The sequence below is a fragment of the Lampris incognitus genome, chromosome 14, assembly GCF_029633865.1.
Source record: "Lampris incognitus isolate fLamInc1 chromosome 14, fLamInc1.hap2, whole genome shotgun sequence".
In the NCBI taxonomy this organism is placed as follows: domain Eukaryota; kingdom Metazoa; phylum Chordata; class Actinopteri; order Lampriformes; family Lampridae; genus Lampris; species Lampris incognitus.
Genome location: NC_079224.1, coordinates 3,891,591 through 3,917,038, shown reverse-complemented (window position 1 = coordinate 3,917,038; position 25,448 = coordinate 3,891,591). Strand labels below are relative to the sequence as shown.

General features: G+C 34.1%; 1 protein-coding gene across 1 annotated transcript in view; it reads right to left on the bottom strand.

The window, feature by feature from the left end:
- Positions 1-25,448, bottom strand: part of dlgap1a (discs, large (Drosophila) homolog-associated protein 1a) — a 365,484-nt gene that overhangs the window by 199,185 nt on the left and 140,851 nt on the right. Inside the window, exon 6 of the mRNA XM_056293184.1 lies at positions 5,214-5,481. Within this exon, the coding sequence (XP_056149159.1) occupies positions 5,214-5,481 (268 nt within the window). The remainder of the gene's footprint in view (positions 1-5,213; positions 5,482-25,448) is intronic.

Below are 25,448 nucleotides of genomic sequence, written 5' to 3'. Positions count from 1 at the left end.
ACAACTACACGTTCAACGAGACAACTACACGTTAAACTAGACAACTCTGTGTTCAACTAGACAACTACATGTTAAACTAGACAACTCTGTGTTCAACGAGACAACTACACGTTCAACGAGACAACTACACGTTCAACCAGACAACTGTGTTCAACTAGACAACTCTGTCTTCAACGAGACAACTACACGTTCAACTAAACAACTATGTGTTCAACTGGACAACTCTGTGTTCAACGAGACAACGACACGTTCAACTAGACAACTGTGTTCAACTAGACAACTCTGTGTTCAACTAGACAACTGTGTTCAACTAGACAACTGTGTTCAACTAGGCAACTACATGTTCAACTAGGCAACTACATGTTCAACTAAACAACTCTGTGTTCAACTAGACAACTATGTGTTCAACTAGACAACTTTGTTCAACTAAACAACTATGTGTTCAACTAGACAACTATATGTTCAACTAGACAACTATGTGTTCAACTAGACAACTTTGTTCAACTAAACAACTATATGTTCAACTAAACAACTACATGTTCAACTAGACAACTATGTGTTCAACGAGACAACTACACGTTCAACAAGACAACTACACGTTCAAAGAGAGAACTACACGTTCAACTAGACAACTCTGTGTTCAACTAGACAACTGTGTTCAACTAGGCAACTACATGTTCAACTAGACAACTCTGTGTTCAACTAGACAACTGTGTTCAACTAGGCAACTACATGTTCAACTAGACAACTCTGTGTTCAACGAGACAACTACATGTTCAACGAAACAACTATACGTTCAACTAGACAACTGTGTTCAACTAAACAACTCTGTCTTCAACGAGACAACTACAGGTTCAACTAGACAACTCTGTGTTCAACGAGACAACTACGTGTTCAACTAAACAACTATGTGTTCAACTAGATAACTGTGTTCAACTAAACAACTATGTGTTCAACTGGACAACTATGTGTTCAACTAAACAACTATGTGTTCAACTAGACAACTATGTGTTCAACTAGACAACTACACTACCGTTCAAAAGTTTGGGATCACCCAAACAATTTTGTGTTTTCCATGAAAAGTCACACTTATTCACCACCATATGTTGTGAAATGAATAGAAAATAGAGTCAAGACATTGACAAGGTTAGAAATAATGATTTGTATTTGAAATAAGATTTTTTTTACATCAAACTTTGCTTTCGTCAAAGAATCCTCCATTTGCAGCAATTACAGCATTGCAGACCTTTGGCATTCTAGCTGTTAATTTGTTGAGGTAATCTGGAGAAATTGCACCCCACGCTTCCAGAAGCAGCTCCCACAAGTTGGATTGGTTGGATGGGCACTTCTTTGAGCAGATTGAGTTTCTGGAGCATCACATTTGTGGGGTCAATTAAACGCTCAAAATGGCCAGAAAAAGAGAACTTTCATCTGAAACTCGACAGTCTATTCTTGTTCTTAGAAATGAAGGCTATTCCATGCGAGAAATTGCTAAGAAATTGAAGATTTCCTACACCGGTGTGTACTACTCCCTTCAGAGGACAGCACAAACAGGCTCTAACCAGAGTAGAAAAAGAAGTGGGAGGCCGCGTTGCACAACTGAGCAAGAATATAAGTACATTAGAGTCTCTAGTTTGAGAAACAGACGCCTCACAGGTCCCCAACTGGCATCTTCATTAAATAGTACCTGTTAGAGCCTGTTTGTGCTGTCCTCTGAAGGGAGTAGTACACACCGGTGTAGGAAATCTTCAATTTCTTAGCAATTTCTCGCATGGAATAGCCTTCATTTCTAAGAACAAGAATAGACTGTCGAGTTTCAGATGAAAGTTCTCTTTTTCTGGCCATTTTGAGCGTTTAATTGACCCCACAAATGTGATGCTCCAGAAACTCAATCTGCTCAAAGAAGTGCCCATCCAACCAATCCAACTTGTGGGAGCTGCTTCTGGAAGCGTGGGGTGCAATTTCTCCAGATTACCTCAACAAATTAACAGCTAGAATGCCAAAGGTCTGCAATGCTGTAATTGCTGCAAATGGAGGATTCTTTGACGAAAGCAAAGTTTGATGTAAAAAAAATCTTATTTCAAATACAAATCATTATTTCTAACCTTGTCAATGTCTTGACTCTATTTTCTATTCATTTCACAACATATGGTGGTGAATAAGTGTGACTTTTCATGGAAAACACGAAATTGTTTGGGTGATCCCAAACTTTTGAACGGTAGTGTATGTGTTCAACTAGACAACTTTGTTCAACAAAACAACTATATGTTAAACTAGACATCTACATGTTCAACTAGACAACTACATGTTCAACTAAACAACTGTGTTCAACGAGACAACTACATGTTCAACTAGACAACTATATGTTCAACTAGACATCTACATGTTCAACTAGACATCTACATGTTCAACTAGACAACTACATGTTCAACTAAACAACTGTGTTCAACTAGACAACTCTATGTTCAACTAGACAACTATATGTTCAACTAAACAACTATGTGTTCAACTAGACAACTATATGTTCAACTAGACAACTATGTGTTCAACTAGACAACTTTGTTCAACTAAACAACTATATGTTCAACTAGACAACTACATGTTCAACTAGACAACTATGTGTTCAACGAGACAACTACACGTTCAACAAGACAACTACACGTTCAAAGAGAGAACTACACGTTCAACTAGACAACTCTGTGTTCAACTAGACAACTGTGTTCAACTAGGCAACTACATGTTCAACTAGACAACTCTGTGTTCAACGAGACAACTACATGTTCAACGAAACAACTACACGTTCAACTAGACAACTGTGTTCAACTAGACAACTCTGTCTTCAACGAGACAACTACACGTTCAACTAAACAACTATGTGTTCAACTGAACAACTCTGTGTTCAACGAGACAACTACACGTTCAACTAGACAACAGTGTTCAACTAGACAACTCTGTGTTCAACTAGACAACTGTGTTCAACTAGACAACTGTGTTCAACTAGGAAACTACATGTTCAACTAGACAACTACATGTTCAACTAAGCAACTACGTGTTCAACTAGACAACTGTGTTCAACTAAACAACTATGTGTTCAACTAGACAACTATGTGTTCAACTAAACAACTATGTGTTCAACTAGACAACTATGTGTTCAACTAGACAACTTTGTTCAACTAAACAACTATATGTTCAACTAGACAACTACATGTTCAACTAGACAACTACATGTTCAACTAAACAACTGTTCAACGAGACAACTGTGTTCAACTAGACAACTATATGTTCAACTAGACAACTATATGTTCAACTAAACAACTATGTGTTCAATGAGACAACTATTTGTTCAACGAGACAACTACATGTTCAACTAAACAGCTGTGTTCAACGAGACAACTATGTGTTCAACTAGACAACTATATGGTCAACTAGACAACTATATGTTCAACTAAACAACTATGTGTTCAACGAGACAACTATGTGTTCAACGAGACAACTACATGTTCAACTAGACAACTACATATTCAACTAAACAACTGTGTTCAACTAGACAACTATATGTTCAACTAGACAACTATATGTTCAACGAGACAACTATATGTTCAACTAGACAACTATATGTTCAACTAAACAACTATGTGTTCAACGAGACAACTATGTGTTCAACGAGACAACTACATGTTCAACTAAACAACTCTGTGTTCAACGAGACAACTATGTGTTCAACTAGACAACTACATGTTCAACTAAACAACTCTGTGTTCAACGAGACAACTATGTGTTCAACTAGACAACTATATGTTCAACTAGACAACTACATGTTCAACTAAACAACTTTGTGTTCAACGAGACAACTATGTGTTCAACTAGACAACTATATGTTCAACTAGACAACTATATGTTCAACTAGACAACTATGTGTTCAACGAGACAACTATGTGTTCAACGAGACAACTATATGTTCAACTAGACAACTATGTGTTCAACGAGACAACTATGTGTTCAACGAGACAACTATGTGTTCAACTAGACAACTCCATGTTCAACTAAACAACTATGTGTTCAACGAGACAACTATGTGTTCAACGAGACAACTATGTGTTCAACTAGACAACTCCATGTTCAACTAAACAACTATGTGTTCAACGAGACAACTATGTGTTCAACTAGACAACTATATGTTCAACTAGACAACTATATGTTCAACTAGACAACTATGTGTTCAACGAGACAACTATATGTTCAACGAGACAACTATGTGTTCAACGAGACAACTATATGTTCAACTAGACAACTCTGTGTTCAACTAGACAACTACAGGTTTAAATGAGGAAATCAATCCAGTCTGTTCCTATTTGCATTTCTTTGGTAGAATCTTCTCCCATTTCGACTTTACTATACTTTCATATTCTTGCACCTTGTTATTTTGGCAGTTGCACCAACAAGGTGCAAGAAAAAATCAAATAAAGAACTGGAGATTTTTTTTCATGTGAAGTTAAAGGCAGCAGTAGGAAATATCAGATATTTAAGAAACTGATCTCCAAAAAAAAATCCAGGCCAAAGCAGTCCAAGTACAGGACGCAGATGAAAAAAGCTTTATTCTAGTGACCCTGATGAAGAAATGAAACAGTTGATACACATCTTTTAACGGCACAGACCCCCTCCAGAAAAGGCTTTACATGTTTGTTTTTTTCTTAGAGTTCCATATGTTGCTCAGCATTTGATATGTTTGAGTACCATCTTCACTACAAATAAGAACTGTCCTGCTGTTTCTACTCGTCTGTACATTTGATACCTCCACCCTCCAGTGAGCATCTGTTCTGCCTGCACAGAAGGCATTACATACACTAGCGCTGCTTCCCCCTCCTGAATAAAGAGAAATGATTTGGGCTACATGCCAACACTTCCCAGTGGGCTCTCATCTGAAGGCAGCGCAATTCAGTCAACCATCTACAAAACTGTAGTCCAGGGTAAAGGGCAGGGAGGGATCACAAATGAGATGTCTACTGATCCCTGGTGAACACTGGCCTATATTACATGGACTCATCCCTGATCGTCTCTTTTAGGGCGTAAATGAAGGGCGCTACATGCACACATAATGCACAAGACCACTGTGGTCATCTTGTCAGACAGACCTATTCCTGGTCCTACCTATGAGAACATCCACCCAGCAACTCTCTCTCTCTGCTCCTATCTCCAGCACCTCCTTCACTAACCTGTGCTGCTCTGGATGGTCCTGACGGTGGTGGCGGTGGTACGAGGCGGGGAGGCTGGCAGCAGGAGCAGTGGACTCCCTCCCTCCCCCTCTTCCTCACCCCCTGAGCAGCCCTGGTCGATGGCCCTCACGTAGCTGTGGCTGCGCATGCGGAAGCAGCCTGGCATGGGCAGGGTGTCCCTGGTGGCGTCCATGGCCTGAGACTGCATCTCACTGTAGACCTGCTCACACAGCTGCTCAATCTGCCCATTCACTTCCACCTCGCTCACCTGGAGCACCGGGAAGATAGGGGAGGAGACAAAGAAGGAGGTGGAGAAGGGCAAACAGCCAGAAGAGAGGAAGTGAGGGCACACAGGAGGAGGGAGGAGAGACAGAAAGAGGCAGGTGGATGGAAGACGAGGAGAGGGGAGGACGTTGAGGAAATTTCACAAAGATCAAAAGGAGGGGAAGGACACATGCAGGGAAAGGGAAAGGAGGCAAGGAAGAACAAGAGGGCACAACAAAGAAGTAAGGGGAATCAGAGGAGAGAGGGTTAAAATAAAAGTATCGTTCAATTTGTCTCCTCATATTTCTAAATTCAGATTCAAACTCTCTAATTCACTCATCTTGAATACCTGCTTGTTGTAATGAACACTTTCATTCACTCTTCTCTGCACCCACCTCATCTGATTACACTGGAAGCCACTTCCAGTGATGCCACTGGCCTGGACCACTGGCCCGGACCACTGGTCTGGACCACTGGGATCACTGGAAGTAGTTGATCACTTTAAACTATTTCGAGAGTCCCTCCCCCCCCGGGTGATGTTGTGTGCACTTATTAGCATATATAATGTAATGAAACAGACTTCTCTTTTTTACTAGATTTAGTTGACAGAAAGACATCAGTTTACAGTCGGCTATTTCACTGTAGCAAAATATTAGCTGCTTCAAACAAGAATGTAAAATAGTTTGTGGGTTAAAGATACATCACATAGTGTTGTCTAAAGTATATTTTGGTTAAAGGTACGTCACATAGTGTTGTCTAAAGTATATTCTGGTTAAAGGGACATCACATAGTGTTGTCTAAGTATATCTTTGGTTAAAGGTACATCACATAGTGTTGTCTAAAGTATATCTTTGGTTAAAGGGACATCACATAGTGTTGTCTAAAGTATATTTTTGGTTAAAGGGACATCACATAGTGTTGTCTCAAGTATATTTTTGGTTAAAGGGACATCACATAGTGTTGTCTCAAGTATATTTTGGTTAAAGGGACATCATATAGTGTTGTCTAAAGTATATTTTGGTTAAAGGGACATCACATAGCATTGTCTAAAGTATACTGTTGGTTAAAAGTACATCACATAGTGTTGTCTAAAGTATATCTTTGGTTAAAGGGACATCACATAGCATTGTCTAAAGTATATTTTGGTTAAAGGGACATCACAAAGCATTGTCTAAAGTATATTGTTGGTTAAAGGTACATCACATAGTGTTGTCTAAAGTATATCTTTGGTTAAAGGGACATCACATAGTGTTGTCTAAAGTATATCTTTGGTTAAAGGTACATCACATAGTGTTGTCTAAAGTATATTTTTGGTTAAAGGGACATCACATAGTGTTGTCTCAAGTATATTTTGGTTAAAGGTACATCACATAGTGTTGTCTAAAGTATATCTTTGGTTAAAGGGACATCACATAGTGTTGTCTAAGTATATTGTTGGTTAAAGGTACATCACATAGTGTTGTCTAAAGTATATTTTTGGTTAAAGGTACATCACATAGTGTTGTCTAAAGTGTATCTTTGGTTAAAGGTACATCACATAGTGTTGTCTAAAGTATATTTTTGGTTAAAGGGACATCACATAGTGTTGTCTCAAGTATATTTTGGTTAAAGGGACATCACATAGTGTTGTCTAAAGTATATTTTGGTTAAAGGGACATCACATAGCATTGTCTAAAGTATATTTTGGTTAAAGGGACATCACATAGCGTTGTCTAAAGTATATTGTTGGTTAAAGGTGCATCACATAGTGTTGTCTAAAGTATATCTTTGGTTAAAGGGACATCACATAGTGTTGTCTAAGTATATTTTGGTTAAAGGGACATCACATAGTGTTGTCTAAAGTATATTTTGGTTAAAGGGACATCACATAGTGTTGTCTAAAGTATATCTTTGGTTAAAGGGACATCACATAGTGTTGTCTAAAGTATATTTTTGGTTAAAGGGACATCACATAGTGTTGTCTCAAGTATATTTTTGGTTAAAGGGACATCACATAGTGTTGTCTCAAGTATATTTTGGTTAAAGGGACATCATATAGTGTTGTCTAAAGTATATTTTGGTTAAAGGGACATCACATAGCATTGTCTAAAGTATACTGTTGGTTAAAAGTACATCACATAGTGTTGTCTAAAGTATATCTTTGGTTAAAGGGACATCACATAGCATTGTCTAAAGTATATTTTGGTTAAAGGGACATCACATAGCATTGTCTAAAGTATATTGTTGGTTAAAGGTACATCACATAGTGTTGTCTAAAGTATATCTTTGGTTAAAGGGACATCACATAGTGTTGTCTAAAGTATATCTTTGGTTAAAGGTACATCACATAGTGTTGTCTAAAGTATATTTTTGGTTAAAGGGACATCACATAGTGTTGTCTCAAGTATATTTTGGTTAAAGGTACATCACATAGTGTTGTCTAAAGTATATCTTTGGTTAAAGGGACATCACATAGTGTTGTCTAAGTATATTGTTGGTTAAAGGTACATCACATAGTGTTGTCTAAAGTATATTTTTGGTTAAAGGTACATCACATAGTGTTGTCTAAAGTATATCTTTGGTTAAAGGTACATCACATAGTGTTGTCTAAAGTATATTTTTGGTTAAAGGGACATCACATAGTGTTGTCTCAAGTATATTTTGGTTAAAGGGACATCACATAGTGTTGTCTAAAGTATATTTTGGTTAAAGGGACATCACATAGCATTGTCTAAAGTATATTTTGGTTAAAGGGACATCACATAGCGTTGTCTAAAGTATATTGTTGGTTAAAGGTACATCACATAGTGTTGTCTAAAGTATATCTTTGGTTAAAGGGACATCACATAGTGTTGTCTAAGTATATTTTGGTTAAAGGGACATCACATAGTGTTGTCTAAAGTATATTTTGGTTAAAGGGACATCACATAGTGTTGTCTCAAGTATATTTTGGTTAAAGGGACATCACATAGTGTTGTCTCAAGTATATCTTTGGTTAAGGGACATCACAAAGTGTTGTCTAAAGCATATTTTGGTTAAAGGGACATCACATAGTGTTGCCTAAAGCATATTTTGGTTAAAGGGACATCACATAGTGTTGTCTAAAGTATATCTTTGGTTAAAGGGACATCACATAGTGTTGTCTAAAGTATATTGTTGGTTAAAGGGACATCACATAGTGTTGTCTAAAGTATATTTTTGGTTAAAGGGACATCACATAGTGTTGTCTAAAGTATATTTTGGTTAAAGGGACATCATAGTGTTGTCTAAAGTATATTTTTGGTTAAAGGGACATCACATAGTGTTGTCTGAAGTATATCTTTGGTTAAAGGGACATCACATAGTGTTGTCTAAAGTATATTTTTGGTTAAAGGGACATCACATAGTGTTGTCTCAAGTATATTTTTGGTTAAAGGGACATCACATAGTGTTGTCTAAAGTATATTTTTGGTTAAAGGTACATCACATAGTGTTGTCTAAAGTATATTTTGGTTAAAGGGACATCACATAGTGTTGTCTAAAGTATATTTTGGTTAAAGGGACATCACATAGTGTTGTCTAAAGTATATTATGGTTAAAGGGACATCACATAGTGTTGTCTAAAGTATATTTTGGTTAAAGGTACATCACATAGTGTTGTTTAAAGTATATTTTGGATAAAGGGACATCACATAGTGTTGTCTAAAGTATATTGTTGGTTAAAGGTACATCACATAGTGTTGTCTAAAGTATATTTTGGTTAAAGGGACATCACATAGTGTTGTCTAAAGTATATTTTGGTTAAAGGGACATCACATAGTGTTTAAAGTAGATCTTTGGTTAAAGGGACATCACATAGTGTTGTCTGAAGTATATTTTTGGTTAAAGGGAAATCACATAGTGTTGTCTAAAGTACATTTTGGTTAAAGGGACATCACATAGTGTTGTCTAAAGTATATTTTTGGTTAAAGGTACATCACATAGTGTTGTCTCAAGTATATTTTGGTTAAAGGGACATCACATAGTGTTGTCTAAAGTATATTTTTGGTTAAAGGGACATCACATAGTGTTGTCTAAAGTATATTTTGGTTAAAGGGACATCACATAGTGTTTAAAGTAGATCTTTGGTTAAAGGGACATCACATAGTGTTGTCTGAAGTATATTTTTGGTTAAAGGGACATCACATAGTGTTGTCTAAAGTACATTTTGGTTAAAGGGACATCACATAGTGTTGTCTAAAGTACATTTTGGTTAAAGGGACATCACATAGTGTTGTCTAAAGTATATTTTTGGTTAAAGGTACATCACATAGTGTTGTCTAAAGTATATTTTGGTTAAAGGGACATCACATAGTGTTGTCTAAAGTATATTTTGGTTAAAGGGACATCACATAGTGTTGTCTCAAGTATATCTTTGGTTAAGGGACATCACAAAGTGTTGTCTAAAGCATATTTTGGTTAAAGGGACATCACATAGTGTTGCCTAAAGCATATTTTGGTTAAAGGGACATCACATAGTGTTGTCTAAAGTATATCTTTGGTTAAAGGGACATCACATAGTGTTGTCTAAAGTATATTGTTGGTTAAAGGGACATCACATAGTGTTGTCTAAAGTATATTTTTGGTTAAAGGGACATCACATAGTGTTGTCTCAAGTATATTTTGGTTAAAGGGACATCACATAGTGTTGTCTAAAGTATATTTTTGGTTAAAGGGACATCACAAAGTGTTGTCTAAAGCATATTTTGGTTAAAGGGACATCACATAGTGTTGCCTAAAGCATATTTTGGTTAAAGGGACATCACATAGTGTTGTCTAAAGTATATCTTTGGTTAAAGGGACATCACATAGTGTTGTCTAAAGTATATTTTTGGTTAAAGGGACATCACATAGTGTTGTCTAAAGTATATTTTGGTTAAAGGGACATCATAGTGTTGTCTAAAGTATATTTTTGGTTAAAGGGACATCACATAGTGTTGTCTGAAGTATATCTTTGGTTAAAGGGACATCACATAGTGTTGTCTAAAGTATATTTTTGGTTAAAGGGACATCACATAGTGTTGTCTCAAGTATATTTTGGTTAAAGGGACATCACATAGTGTTGTCTAAAGTATATTTTTGGTTAAAGGTACATCACATAGTGTTGTCTAAAGTATATTTTGGTTAAAGGGACATCACATAGTGTTGTCTAAAGTATATTTTGGTTAAAGGGACATCACATAGTGTTGTCTAAAGTATATTTTGGTTAAAGGGACATCACATAGTGTTGTCTAAAGTATATTTTGGTTAAAGGTACATCACATAGTGTTGTTTAAAGTATATTTTGGATAAAGGGACATCACATAGTGTTGTCTAAAGTATATTGTTGGTTAAAGGTACATCACATAGTGTTGTCTAAAGTATATTTTGGTTAAAGGGACATCACATAGTGTTGTCTAAAGTATATTTTGGTTAAAGGGACATCACATAGTGTTTAAAGTAGATCTTTGGTTAAAGGGACATCACATAGTGTTGTCTGAAGTATATTTTTGGTTAAAGGGAAATCACATAGTGTTGTCTAAAGTACATTTTGGTTAAAGGGACATCACATAGTGTTGTCTAAAGTATATTTTTGGTTAAAGGTACATCACATAGTGTTGTCTCAAGTATATTTTGGTTAAAGGGACATCACATAGTGTTGTCTAAAGTATATTTTTGGTTAAAGGGACATCACATAGTGTTGTCTAAAGTATATTTTGGTTAAAGGGACATCACATAGTGTTTAAAGTAGATCTTTGGTTAAAGGGACATCACATAGTGTTGTCTGAAGTATATTTTTGGTTAAAGGGACATCACATAGTGTTGTCTAAAGTACATTTTGGTTAAAGGGACATCACATAGTGTTGTCTAAAGTATATTTTTGGTTAAAGGTACATCACATAGTGTTGTCTCAAGTATATTTTGGTTAAGGGGACATCACATAGTGTTGTCTAAAGTATATTTTTGGTTAAAGGGACATCACAAAGTGTTGTCTAAAGCATATTTTGGTTAAAGGGACATCACATAGTGTTGCCTAAAGCATATTTTGGTTAAAGGGACATCACATAGTGTTGTCTAAAGTATATCTTTGGTTAAAGGGACATCACATAGTGTTGTCTAAAGTATATTTTTGGTTAAAGGGACATCACATAGTGTTGTCTAAAGTATATTTTGGTTAAAGGGACATCATAGTGTTGTCTAAAGTATATTTTTGGTTAAAGGGACATCACATAGTGTTGTCTGAAGTATATCTTTGGTTAAAGGGACATCACATAGTGTTGTCTAAAGTATATTTTTGGTTAAAGGGACATCACATAGTGTTGTCTCAAGTATATTTTGGTTAAAGGGACATCACATAGTGTTGTCTAAAGTATATTTTTGGTTAAAGGTACATCACATAGTGTTGTCTAAAGTATATTTTGGTTAAAGGGACATCACATAGTGTTGTCTAAAGTATATTTAGGTTAAAGGGACATCACATAGTGTTGTCTAAAGTATATTTTGGTTAAAGGGACATCACATAGTGTTGTCTAAAGTATATTTTGGTTAAAGGTACATCACATAGTGTTGTTTAAAGTATATGTTGGTTAAAGGGACATCACATAGTGTTGTCTAAAGTATATTGTTGGTTAAAGGTACATCACATAGTGTTGTCTAAAGTATATTTTGGTTAAAGTGACATCACATAGTGTTGTCTAAAGTATATTTTGGTTAAAGGGACATCACATAGTGTTTAAAGTAGATCTTTGGTTAAAGGGACATCACATAGTGTTGTCTGAAGTATATTTTTGGTTAAAGGGACATCACATAGTGTTGTCTAAAGTACATTTTGGTTAAAGGGACATCACATAGTGTTTAAAGTAGATCTTTGGTTAAAGGGACATCACATAGTGTTGTCTAAAGTATATTTTGGTTAAAGGGACATCACATAGTGTTGTCTAAAGTATATTTACGGTTAAAGGGACATCACATAGTGTTGTCTAAAGTATATTTTGGTTAAAGGGACATCACATAGTGTTGTCTAAAGTATATTTTGGTTAAAGGTACATCACATAGTGTTGTCTAAAGTATATTTACGGTTATAGGGACGTCACATAGTGTTGTCTAAAGTATATTTTGGTTAAAGGGACATCACATAGTGTTGTCTAAAGTATATTGTTGGTTAAAGGTACATCACATAGTGTTGTCTAAAGTATATTTTGGTTAAAGGGACATCACATAGTGTTGTCTAAAGTATATTTTGGTTAAAGGGACATCACATAGTGTTTAAAGTAGATCTTTGGTTAAAGGGACATCACATAGTGTTGTCTGAAGTATATTTTTGGTTAAAGGGACATCACATAGTGTTGTCTAAAGTACATTTTGGTTAAAGGGACATCACATAGTGTTGTCTAAAGTATATTTTTGGTTAAAGGTACATCACATAGTGTTGTCTCAAGTATATTTTGGTTAAAGGGACATCACATAGTGTTGTCTAAAGTATATTTTTGGCTAAAGGGACATCACAAAGTGTTGTCTAAAGCATATTTTGGTTAAAGGGACATCACATAGTGTTGCCTAAAGCATATTTTGGTTAAAGGGACATCACATAGTGTTGTCTAAAGTATATCTTTGGTTAAAGGGACATCACATAGTGTTGTCTAAAGTATATTTTTGGTTAAAGGGACATCACATAGTGTTGTCTAAAGTATATTTTGGTTAAAGGGACATCATAGTGTTGTCTAAAGTATATTTTTGGTTAAAGGGACATCACATAGTGTTGTCTGAAGTATATCTTTGGTTAAAGGGACATCACATAGTGTTGTCTAAAGTATATTTTTGGTTAAAGGGACATCACATAGTGTTGTCTCAAGTATATTTTGGTTAAAGGGACATCACATAGTGTTGTCTAAAGTATATTTTTGGTTAAAGGTACATCACATAGTGTTGTCTCAAGTATATTTTGGTTAAAGGGACATCACATAGTGTTGTCTAAAGTATATTTTTGGCTAAAGGGACATCACAAAGTGTTGTCTAAAGCATATTTTGGTTAAAGGGACATCACATAGTGTTGCCTAAAGCATATTTTGGTTAAAGGGACATCACATAGTGTTGTCTAAAGTATATCTTTGGTTAAAGGGACATCACATAGTGTTGTCTAAAGTATATTTTTGGTTAAAGGGACATCACATAGTGTTGTCTAAAGTATATTTTGGTTAAAGGGACATCATAGTGTTGTCTAAAGTATATTTTTGGTTAAAGGGACATCACATAGTGTTGTCTGAAGTATATCTTTGGTTAAAGGGACATCACATAGTGTTGTCTAAAGTATATTTTTGGTTAAAGGGACATCACATAGTGTTGTCTCAAGTATATTTTGGTTAAAGGGACATCACATAGTGTTGTCTAAAGTATATTTTTGGTTAAAGGTACATCACATAGTGTTGTCTAAAGTATATTTTGGTTAAAGGGACATCACATAGTGTTGTCTAAAGTATATTTTGGTTAAAGGGACATCACATAGTGTTGTCTAAAGTATATTTTGGTTAAAGGGACATCACATAGTGTTGTCTAAAGTATATTTTGGTTAAAGGTACATCACATAGTGTTGTTTAAAGTATATTTTGTATAAAGGGACATCACATAGTGTTGTCTAAAGTATATTGTTGGTTAAAGGTACATCACATAGTGTTGTCTAAAGTATATTTTGGTTAAAGGGACATCACATAGTGTTGTCTAAAGTATATTTTGGTTAAAGGGACATCACATAGTGTTTAAAGTAGATCTTTGGTTAAAGGGACATCACATAGTGTTGTCTGAAGTATATTTTTGGTTAAAGGGACATCACATAGTGTTGTCTAAAGTACATTTTGGTTAAAGGGACATCACATAGTGTTGTCTAAAGTATATTTTTGGTTAAAGGTACATCACATAGTGTTGTCTCAAGTATATTTTGGTTAAAGGGACATCACATAGTGTTGTCTAAAGTATATTTTTGGTTAAAGGGACATCACAAAGTGTTGTCTAAAGCATATTTTGGTTAAAGGGACATCACATAGTGTTGCCTAAAGCATATTTTGGTTAAAGGGACATCACATAGTGTTGTCTAAAGTATATCTTTGGTTAGAGGGACATCACATAGTGTTGTCTAAAGTATATTTTTGGTTAAAGGGACATCACATAGTGTTGTCTAAAGTATATTTTGGTTAAAGGGACATCATAGTGTTGTCTAAAGTATATTTTTGGTTAAAGGGACATCACATAGTGTTGTCTGAAGTATATCTTTGGTTAAAGGGACATCACATAGTGTTGTCTAAAGTATATTTTTGGTTAAAGGGACATCACATAGTGTTGTCTCAAGTATATTTTGGTTAAAGGGACATCACATAGTGTTGTCTAAAGTATATTTTTGGTTAAAGGTACATCACATAGTGTTGTCTAAAGTATATTTTGGTTAAAGGGACATCACATAGTGTTGTCTAAAGTATATTTTGGTTAAAGGGACATCACATAGTGTTGTCTAAAGTATATTTTGGTAAAAGGGACATCACATAGTGTTGTCTAAAGTATATTTTGGTTAAAGGTACATCACATAGTGTTGTTTAAAGTATATTTTGGATAAAGGGACATCACGTAGTGTTGTCTAAAGTATATTGTTGGTTAAAGGTACATCACATAGTGTTGTCTAAAGTATATTTTGGTTAAAGGGACATCACATAGTGTTGTCTAAAGTATATTTTGGTTAAAGGGACATCACATAGTGTTTAAAGTAGATCTTTGGTTAAAGGGACATCACATAGTGTTGTCTGAAGTATATTTTTGGTTAAAGGGACATCACATAGTGTTGTCTAAAGTACATTTTGGTTAAAGGGACATCACATAGTGTTGTCTAAAGTATATTTTTGGTTAAAGGTACATCACATAGTGTTGTCTCAAGTATATTTTGGTTAAAGGGACATCACATAGTGTTGTCTAAAGTATATTTTTGGTTAAAGGGACATCACAAAGTGTTGTCTAAAGCATATTTTGGTTAAAGGGACATCACATAGTGTTGCCTAAAGCATATTTTGGTTAAAGGGACATCACATAGTGTTGTCTAAAGTATATCTTTGGTTAAAGGGACATCACATAGTGTTGTCTAAAGTATATTTTTGGTTAAAGGGACATCACATAGTGTTGTCTAAAGTATATTTTGGTTAAAGGGACATCATAGTGTTGTCTAAAGTATATTTTTGGTTAAAGGGACATCACATAGTGTTGTCTTTGGTTAAAGGGACATCACATAGTGTTGTCTAAAGTATATTTTTGGTTAAAGGGACATCACATAGTGTTGTCTCAAGTATATTTTGGTTAAAGGGACATCACATAGTGTTGTCTAAAGTATATTTTTGGTTAAAGGTACATCACATAGTGTTGTCTAAAGTATATTTTGGTTAAAGGGACATCACATAGTGTTGTCTAAAGTATATTTTGGTTAAAGGGACATCACATAGTGTTGTCTAAAGTATATTTTGGTTAAAGGGACATCACATAGTGTTGTCTAAAGTATATTTTGGTTAAAGGTACATCACATAGTGTTGTTTAAAGTATATTTTGGATAAAGGGACATCACATAGTGTTGTCTAAAGTATATTGTTGGTTAAAGGTACATCACATAGTGTTGTCTAAAGTATATTTTGGTTAAAGGGACATCACATAGTGTTGTCTAAAGTATATTTTGGTTAAAGGGACATCACATAGTGTTTAAAGTAGATCTTTGGTTAAAGGGACATCACATAGTGTTGTCTGAAGTATATTTTTGGTTAAAGGGACATCACATAGTGTTGTCTAAAGTACATTTTGGTTAAAGGGACATCACATAGTGTTGTCTAAAGTATATTTTTGGTTAAAGGTACATCACATAGTGTTGTCTCAAGTATATTTTGGTTAAAGGGACATCACATAGTGTTGTCTAAAGTATATTTTTGGTTAAAGGGACATCACAAAGTGTTGTCTAAAGCATATTTTGGTTAAAGGGACATCACATAGTGTTGCCTAAAGCATATTTTGGTTAAAGGGACATCACATAGTGTTGTCTAAAGTATATCTTTGGTTAGAGGGACATCACATAGTGTTGTCTAAAGTATATTTTTGGTTAAAGGGACATCACATAGTGTTGTCTGAAGTATATCTTTGGTTAAAGGGACATCACATAGTGTTGTCTAAAGTATATTTTTGGTTAAAGGGACATCACATAGTGTTGTCTCAAGTATATTTTGGTTAAAGGGACATCACATAGTGTTGTCTAAAGTATATTTTTGGTTAAAGGTACATCACATAGTGTTGTCTAAAGTATATTTTGGTTAAAGGGACATCACATAGTGTTGTCTAAAGTATATTTTGGTTAAAGGGACATCACATAGTGTTGTCTAAAGTATATTTTGGTTAAAGGGACATCACATAGTGTTGTCTAAAGTATATTTTGGTTAAAGGTACATCACATAGTGTTGTTTAAAGTATATGTTGGTTAAAGGGACATCACATAGTGTTGTCTAAAGTATATTGTTGGTTAAAGGTACATCACATAGTGTTGTCTAAAGTATATTTTGGTTAAAGGGACATCACATAGTGTTGTCTAAAGTATATTTTGGTTAAAGGGACATCACATAGTGTTTAAAGTAGATCTTTGGTTAAAGGGACATCACATAGTGTTGTCTGAAGTATATTTTTGGTTAAAGGGACATCACATAGTGTTGTCTAAAGTACATTTTGGTTAAAGGGACATCACATAGTGTTTAAAGTAGATCTTTGGTTAAAGGGACATCACATAGTGTTGTCTAAAGTATATTTTGGTTAAAGGGACATCACATAGTGTTGTCTAAAGTATATTTACGGTTAAAGGGACATCACATAGTGTTGTCTAAAGTATATTTTGGTTAATGGGACATCACATAGTGTTGTCTAAAGTATATTTTGGTTAAAGGTACATCACATAGTGTTGTCTAAAGTATATTTACGGTTATAGGGACGTCACATAGTGTTGTCTAAAGTATATTTTGGTTAAAGGGACATCACATAGTGTTGTCTAAAGTATATTTTGGTTAAAGGGACATCACATAGTGTTTAAAGTAGATCTTTGGTTAAAGAGACATCACATAGTGTTGTCTAAAGTATATTTTTGGTTAAAGGGACATCACATAGTGTTGTCTCAAGTATATTTTGGTTAAAGGGACATCACATAGTGTTGTCTAAAGTATATTTTTGGTTAAAGGTACATCACATAGTGTTGTCTAAAGTATATTTTGGTTAAAGGGACATCACATAGTGTTGTCTAAAGTATATTTTGGTTAAAGGGACATCACATAGTGTTGTCTAAAGTATATTTTGGTTAAAGGGACATCACATAGTGTTGTCTAAAGTATATTTTGGTTAAAGGTACATCACATAGTGTTGTTTAAAGTATACTTTGGATAAAGGGACATCACAAAGTGTTGTCTAAAGTATATTGTTGGTTAAAGGTACATCACATAGTGTTGTCTAAAGTATATTTTGGTTAAAGGGACATCACATAGTGTTGTCTAAAGTATATTTTGGTTAAAGGGACATCACATAGTGTTTAAAGTAGATCTTTGGTTAAAGGGACATCACATAGTGTTGTCTGAAGTATATTTTTGGTTAAAGGGACATCACATAGTGTTGTCTAAAGTACATTTTGGTTAAAGGGACATCACATAGTGTTGTCTAAAGTATATCTTTGGTTAAAGGGACATCACATAGTGTTGTCTCAAGTATATTTTGGTTAAAGGGACATCACATAGTGTTGTCTAAAGTATATTTTTGGTTAAAGGGACATCACAAAGTGTTGTCTAAAGTATATTTTGGTTAAAGGGACATCACATAGTGTTGTCTAAAGTATATTTTGGTTAAAGGGACATCACATAGTGTTTAAAGTAGATCTTTGGTTAAAGGGACATCACATAGTGTTGTCTGAAGTATATTTTTGGTTAAAGGGACATCACATAGTGTTGTCTAAAGTACATTTTGGTTAAAGGGACATCACATAGTGTTGTCTAAAGTATATTTTTGGTTAAAGGTACATCACATAGTGTTGTCTCAAGTATATTTTGGTTAAAGGGACATCAAATAGTGTTGTCTAAAGTATATTTTTGGTTAAAGGGACATCACAAAGTGTTGTCTAAAGCATATTTTGGTTAAAGGGACATCACATAGTGTTGTCTAAAGTATATTTTTGGTTAAAGGGACATCACAAAGTGTTGTCTAAAGTATATTTTGGTTAAAGGGACATCACATAGTGTTGTCTAAAGTATACTTTGGTTAAAGGGACATCACATAGTGTTTAAAGTAGATCTTTGGTTAAAGGGACATCACATAGTGTTGTCTGAAGTATATTTTTGGTTAAAGGGACATCACATAGTGTTGTCTAAAGTACATTTTGGTTAAAGGGACATCACATAGTGTTGTCTAAAGTATATTTTTGGTTAAAGGTACATCACATAGTGTTGTCTCAAGTATATTTTGGTTAAAGGGACATCACATAGTGTTGTCTAAAGTATATTTTTGGTTAAAGGGACATCACAAAGTGTTGTCTAAAGCATATTTTGGTTAAAGGGACATCACATAGTGTTGCCTAAAGCATATTTTGGTTAAAGGGACATCACATAGTGTTGTCTAAAGTATATCTTTGGTTAGAGGGACATCACATAGTGTTGTCTAAAGTATATTTTTGGTTAAAGGGACATCACATAGTGTTGTCTAAAGTATATTTTGGTTAAAGGGACATCATAGTGTTGTCTAAAGTATATTTTTGGTTAAAGGGACATCACATAGTGTTGTCTGAAGTATATCTTTGGTTAAAGGGACATCACATAGTGTTGTCTAAAGTATATTTTTGGTTAAAGGGACATCACATAGTGTTGTCTCAAGTATATTTTGGTTAAAGGGACATCACATAGTGTTGTCTAAAGTATATTTTTGGTTAAAGGTACATCACATAGTGTTGTCTAAAGTATATTTTGGTTAAAGGGACATCACATAGTGTTGTCTAAAGTATATTTTGGTTAAAGGGACATCACATAGTGTTGTCTAAAGTATATTTTGGTAAAAGGGACATCACATAGTGTTGTCTAAAGTATATTTTGGTTAAAGGTACATCACATAGTGTTGTTTAAAGTATATTTTGGATAAAGGGACATCACATAGTGTTGTCTAAAGTATATTGTTGGTTAAAGGTACATCACATAGTGTTGTCTAAAGTATATTTTGGTTAAAGGGACATCACATAGTGTTGTCTAAAGTATATTTTGGTTAAAGGGACATCACATAGTGTTTAAAGTAGATCTTTGGTTAAAGGGACATCACATAGTGTTGTCTGAAGTATATTTTTGGTTAAAGGGACATCACATAGTGTTGTCTAAAGTACATTTTGGTTAAAGGGACATCACATAGTGTTGTCTAAAGTATATTTTTGGTTAAAGGTACATCACATAGTGTTGTCTCAAGTATATTTTGGTTAAAGGGACATCACATAGTGTTGTCTAAAGTATATTTCTGGTTAAAGGGACATCACAAAGTGTTGTCTAAAGCATATTTTGGTTAAAGGGACATCACATAGTGTTGCCTAAAGCATATTTTGGTTAAAGGGACATCACATAGTGTTGTCTAAAGTATATCTTTGGTTAAAGGGACATCACATAGTGTTGTCTAAAGTATATTTTTGGTTAAAGGGACATCACATAGTGTTGTCTAAAGTATATTTTGGTTAAAGGGACATCATAGTGTTGACTAAAGTATATTTTTGGTTAAAGGGACATCACATAGTGTTGTCTGAAGTATATCTTTGGTTAAAGGGACATCACATAGTGTTGTCTAAAGTATATTTTTGGTTAAAGGGACATCACATAGTGTTGTCTCAAGTATATTTTGGTTAAAGGGACATCACATAGTGTTGTCTAAAGTATATTTTTGGTTAAAGGTACATCAAATAGTGTTGTCTAAAGTATATTTTGGTTAAAGGGACATCACATAGTGTTGTCTAAAGTATATTTTGGTTAAAGGGACATCACATAGTGTTGTCTAAAGTATATTTTGGTTAAAGGGACATCACATAGTGTTGTCTAAAGTATATTTTGGTTAAAGGTACATCACATAGTGTTGTTTAAAGTATATTTTGGATAAAGGGACATCACATAGTGTTGTCTAAAGTATATTGTTGGTTAAAGGTACATCACATAGTGTTGTCTAAAGTATATTTTGGTTAAAGGGACATCACATAGTGTTGTCTAAAGTATATTTTGGTTAAAGGGACATCACATAGTGTTTAAAGTAGATCTTTGGTTAAAGGGACATCACATAGTGTTGTCTGAAGTATATTGTTGGTTAAAGGGACATCACATAGTGTTGTCTAAAGTACATTTTGGTTAAAGGGACATCACATAGTGTTGTCTAAAGTATATTTGTGGTTAAAGGTACATCACATAGTGTTGTCTCAAGTATATTTTGGTTAAAGGGACATCACATAGTGTTGTCTAAAGTATATTTTTGGTTAAAGGGACATCACAAAGTGTTGTCTAAAGCATATTTTGGTTAAAGGGACATCACATAGTGTTGCCTAAAGCATATTTTGGTTAAAGGGACATCACATAGTGTTGTCTAAAGTATATCTTTGGTTAGAGGGACATCACATAGTGTTGTCTAAAGTATATTTTTGGTTAAAGGGACATCACATAGTGTTGTCTGAAGTATATCTTTGGTTAAAGGGACATCACATAGTGTTGTCTAAAGTATATTTTTGGTTAAAGGGACATCACATAGTGTTGTCTCAAGTATATTTTGGTTAAAGGGACATCACATAGTGTTGTCTAAAGTATATTTTTGGTTAAAGGTACATCACATAGTGTTGTCTAAAGTATATTTTGGTTAAAGGGACATCACATAGTGTTGTCTAAAGTATATTTTGGTTAAAGGGACATCACATAGTGTTGTCTAAAGTATATTTTGGTTAAAGGGACATCACATAGTGTTGTCTAAAGTATATTTTGGTTAAAGGTACATCACATAGTGTTGTTTAAAGTATATGTTGGTTAAAGGGACATCACATAGTGTTGTCTAAAGTATATTGTTGGTTAAAGGTACATCACATAGTGTTCTCTAAAGTATATTTTGGTTAAAGGGACATCACATAGTGTTGTCTAAAGTATATTTTGGTTAAAGGGACATCACATAGTGTTTAAAGTAGATCTTTGGTTAAAGGGACATCACATAGTGTTGTCTGAAGTATATTTTTGGTTAAAGGGACATCACATAGTGTTGTCTAAAGTACATTTTGGTTAAAGGGACATCACATAGTGTTTAAAGTAGATCTTTGGTTAAAGGGACATCACATAGTGTTGTCTAAAGTATATTTTGGTTAAAGGGACATCACATAGTGTTGTCTAAAGTATATTTACGGTTAAAGGGACATCACATAGTGTTGTCTAAAGTATATTTTGGTTAAAGGGACATCACATAGTGTTGTCTAAAGTATATTTTGGTTAAAGGTACATCACATAGTGTTGTCTAAAGTATATTTACGGTTATAGGGACGTCACATAGTGTTGTCTAAAGTATATTTTGGTTAAAGGGACATCACATAGTGTTGTCTAAAGTATATTTTGGTTAAAGGGACATCACATAGTGTTTAAAGTAGATCTTTGGTTAAAGGGACATCACATAGTGTTGTCTAAAGTATATTTTTGGTTAAAGGGACATCACATAGTGTTGTCTCAAGTATATTTTGGTTAAAGGGACATCACATAGTGTTGTCTAAAGTATATTTTTGGTTAAAGGTACATCACATAGTGTTGTCTAAAGTATATTTTGGTTAAAGGGACATCACATAGTGTTGTCTAAAGTATATTTTGGTTAAAGGGACATCACATAGTGTTGTCTAAAGTATATTTTGGTTAAAGGGACATCACATAGTGTTGTCTAAAGTATATTTTGGTTAAAGGTACATCACATAGTGTTGTTTAAAGTATATTGTTGGTTAAAGGTACATCACATAGTGTTGTCTAAAGTATATTTTGGTTAAAGGGACATCACATAGTGTTGTCTAAAGTATATTTTGGTTAAAGGGACATCACATAGTGTTTAAAGTAGATCTTTGGTTAAAGGGACATCACATAGTGTTGTCTGAAGTATATTGTTGGTTAAAGGGACATCACATAGTGTTGTCTAAAGTACATTTTGGTTAAAGGGACATCACATAGTGTTGTCTAAAGTATATTTTTGGTTAAAGGTACATCACATAGTGTTGTCTCAAGTATATTTTGGTTAAAGGGACATCACATAGTGTTGTCTAAAGTATATTTTTGGTTAAAGGGACATCACAAAGTGTTGTCTAAAGCATATTTTGGTTAAAGGGACATCACATAGTGTTGCCTAAAGCATATTTTGGTTAAAGGGACATCACATAGTGTTGTCTAAAGTATATCTTTGGTTAAAGGGACATCACATAGTGTTGTCTAAAGTATATTTTTGTTTAAAGGGACATCACATAGTGTTGTCTAAAGTATATTTTGGTTAAAGGGACATCATAGTGTTGTCTAAAGTATATTTTTGGTTAAAGGGACATCACATAGTGTTGTCTGAAGTACATCTTTGGTTAAAGGGACATCACATAGTGTTGTCTAAAGTATATTTTTGGTTAAAGGGACATCACATAGTGTTGTCTCAAGTATATTTTGGTTAAAGGGACATCACATAGTGTTGTCTGAAGTATATTTTTGGTTAAAGGTACATCACATAGTGTTGTCTAAAGTATATTTTGGTTAAAGGGACATCACATAGTGTTGTCTAAAGTATATTTTGGTTAAAGGGACATCACATAGTGTTGTCTAAAGTATATTTTGGTTAAAGGGACATCACATAGTGTTGTCTAAAGTATATTTTGGTTAAAGGTACATCACATAGTGTTGTTTAAAGTATATGTTGGTTAAAGGGACATCACATAGTGTTGTCTAAAGTATATTTTTGGTTAAAGGTACATCACATAGTGTTGTCTAAAGTATATTTTGGTTAAAGGGACATCACATAGTGTTGTCTAAAGTATATTTTGGTTAAAGGGACATCACATAGTGTTTAAAGTAGATCTTTGGTTAAAGGGACATCACATAGTGTTGTCTGAAGTATATTTTTGGTTAAAGGGACATCACATAGTGTTGTCTAAAGTACATTTTGGTTAAAGGGACATCACATAGTGTTTAAAGTAGATCTTTGGTTAAAGGGACATCACATAGTGTTGTCTAAAGTATATTTTGGTTAAAGGGACATCACATAGTGTTGTCTAAAGTATATTTACGGTTAAAGGGACATCACATAGTGTTGTCTGAAGTACATCTTTGGTTAAAGGGACATCACATAGTGTTGTCTAAAGTATATTTTTGGTTAAAGGGACATCACATAGTGTTGTCTCAAGTATATTTTGGTTAAAGGGACATCACATAGTGTTGTCTGAAGTATATTTTTGGTTAAAGGTACATCACATAGTGTTGTCTAAAGTATATTTTGGTTAAAGGGACATCACATAGTGTTGTCTAAAGTATATTTTGGTTAAAGGGACATCACATAGTGTTGTCTAAAGTATATTTTGGTTAAAGGGACATCACATAGTGTTGTCTAAAGTATATTTTGGTTAAAGGGACATCACATAGTGTTGTCTAAAGTATATTTTGGTTAAAGGTACATCACATAGTGTTGTTTAAAGTATATGTTGGTTAAAGGGACATCACATAGTGTTGTCTAAAGTATATTGTTGGTTAAAGGTACATCACATAGTGTTGTCTAAAGTATATTTTGGTTAAAGGGACATCACATAGTGTTGTCTAAAGTATATTTTGGTTAAAGGGACATCACATAGTGTTTAAAGTAGATCTTTGGTTAAAGGGACATCACATAGTGTTGTCTGAAGTATATTTTTGGTTAAAGGGACATCACATAGTGTTGTCTAAAGTACATTTTGGTTAAAGGGACATCACATAGTGTTTAAAGTAGATCTTTGGTTAAAGGGACATCACATAGTGTTGTCTAAAGTATATTTTGGTTAAAGGGACATCACATAGTGTTGTCTAAAGTATATTTACGGTTAAAGGGACATCACATAGTGTTGTCTAAAGTATATTTTGGTTAAAGGGACATCACATAGTGTTGTCTAAAGTATATTTTGGTTAAAGGGACATCACATAGTGTTGTCTAAAGTATATTTTGGTTAAAGGGACATCACATAGTGTTTAAAGTAGATCTTTGGTTAAAGGGACATCACATAGTGTTGTCTGAAGTATATTTTTGGTTAAAGGGACATCACATAGTGTTGTCTTAAGTATATTTTGGTTAAAGGGACATCACATAGTGTTTAAAGTAGATCTTTGGTTAAAGGGACATCACATAGTGTTGTCTAAAGTATATTTTGGTTAAAGGGACATCACATAGTGTTGTCTAAAGTATATTTACGGTTAAAGGGACATCACATAGTGTTGTCTAAAGTATATTTTGGTTAAAGGGACATCACATAGTGTTGTCTAAAGTATATTTTGGTTAAAGGTACATCACATAGTGTTGTCTAAAGTATATTTACGGTTATAGGGACGTCACATAGTGTTGTCTAAAGTATATTTACGGTTATAGGGACGTCACATAGTGTTGTCTAAAGTATATTTTGGTTAAAGGTACGTCACATAGTGTTTAAAGTAGATCTTTGGTTAAAGGGACATCACATAGTGTTGTCTAAAGCATATTTTGGTTAAAGGGACATCACATAGTGTTGTCTAAAGTATATTTTGGTTAAAGGGACATCACATAGTGTTGTCTAAAGTATATTTTGGTTAAAGGGACATAACATAGTGTTGTCTAAAGTATATTTTGGTTAAAGGGACATCACATAGTGTTGTCTAAAGTATATTTTGGTTAAAGGTACATCACATAGTGTTGTTTAAAGTATATTTTGGTTAAAGGGACATCACATAGTGTTGTCTAAAGTATATT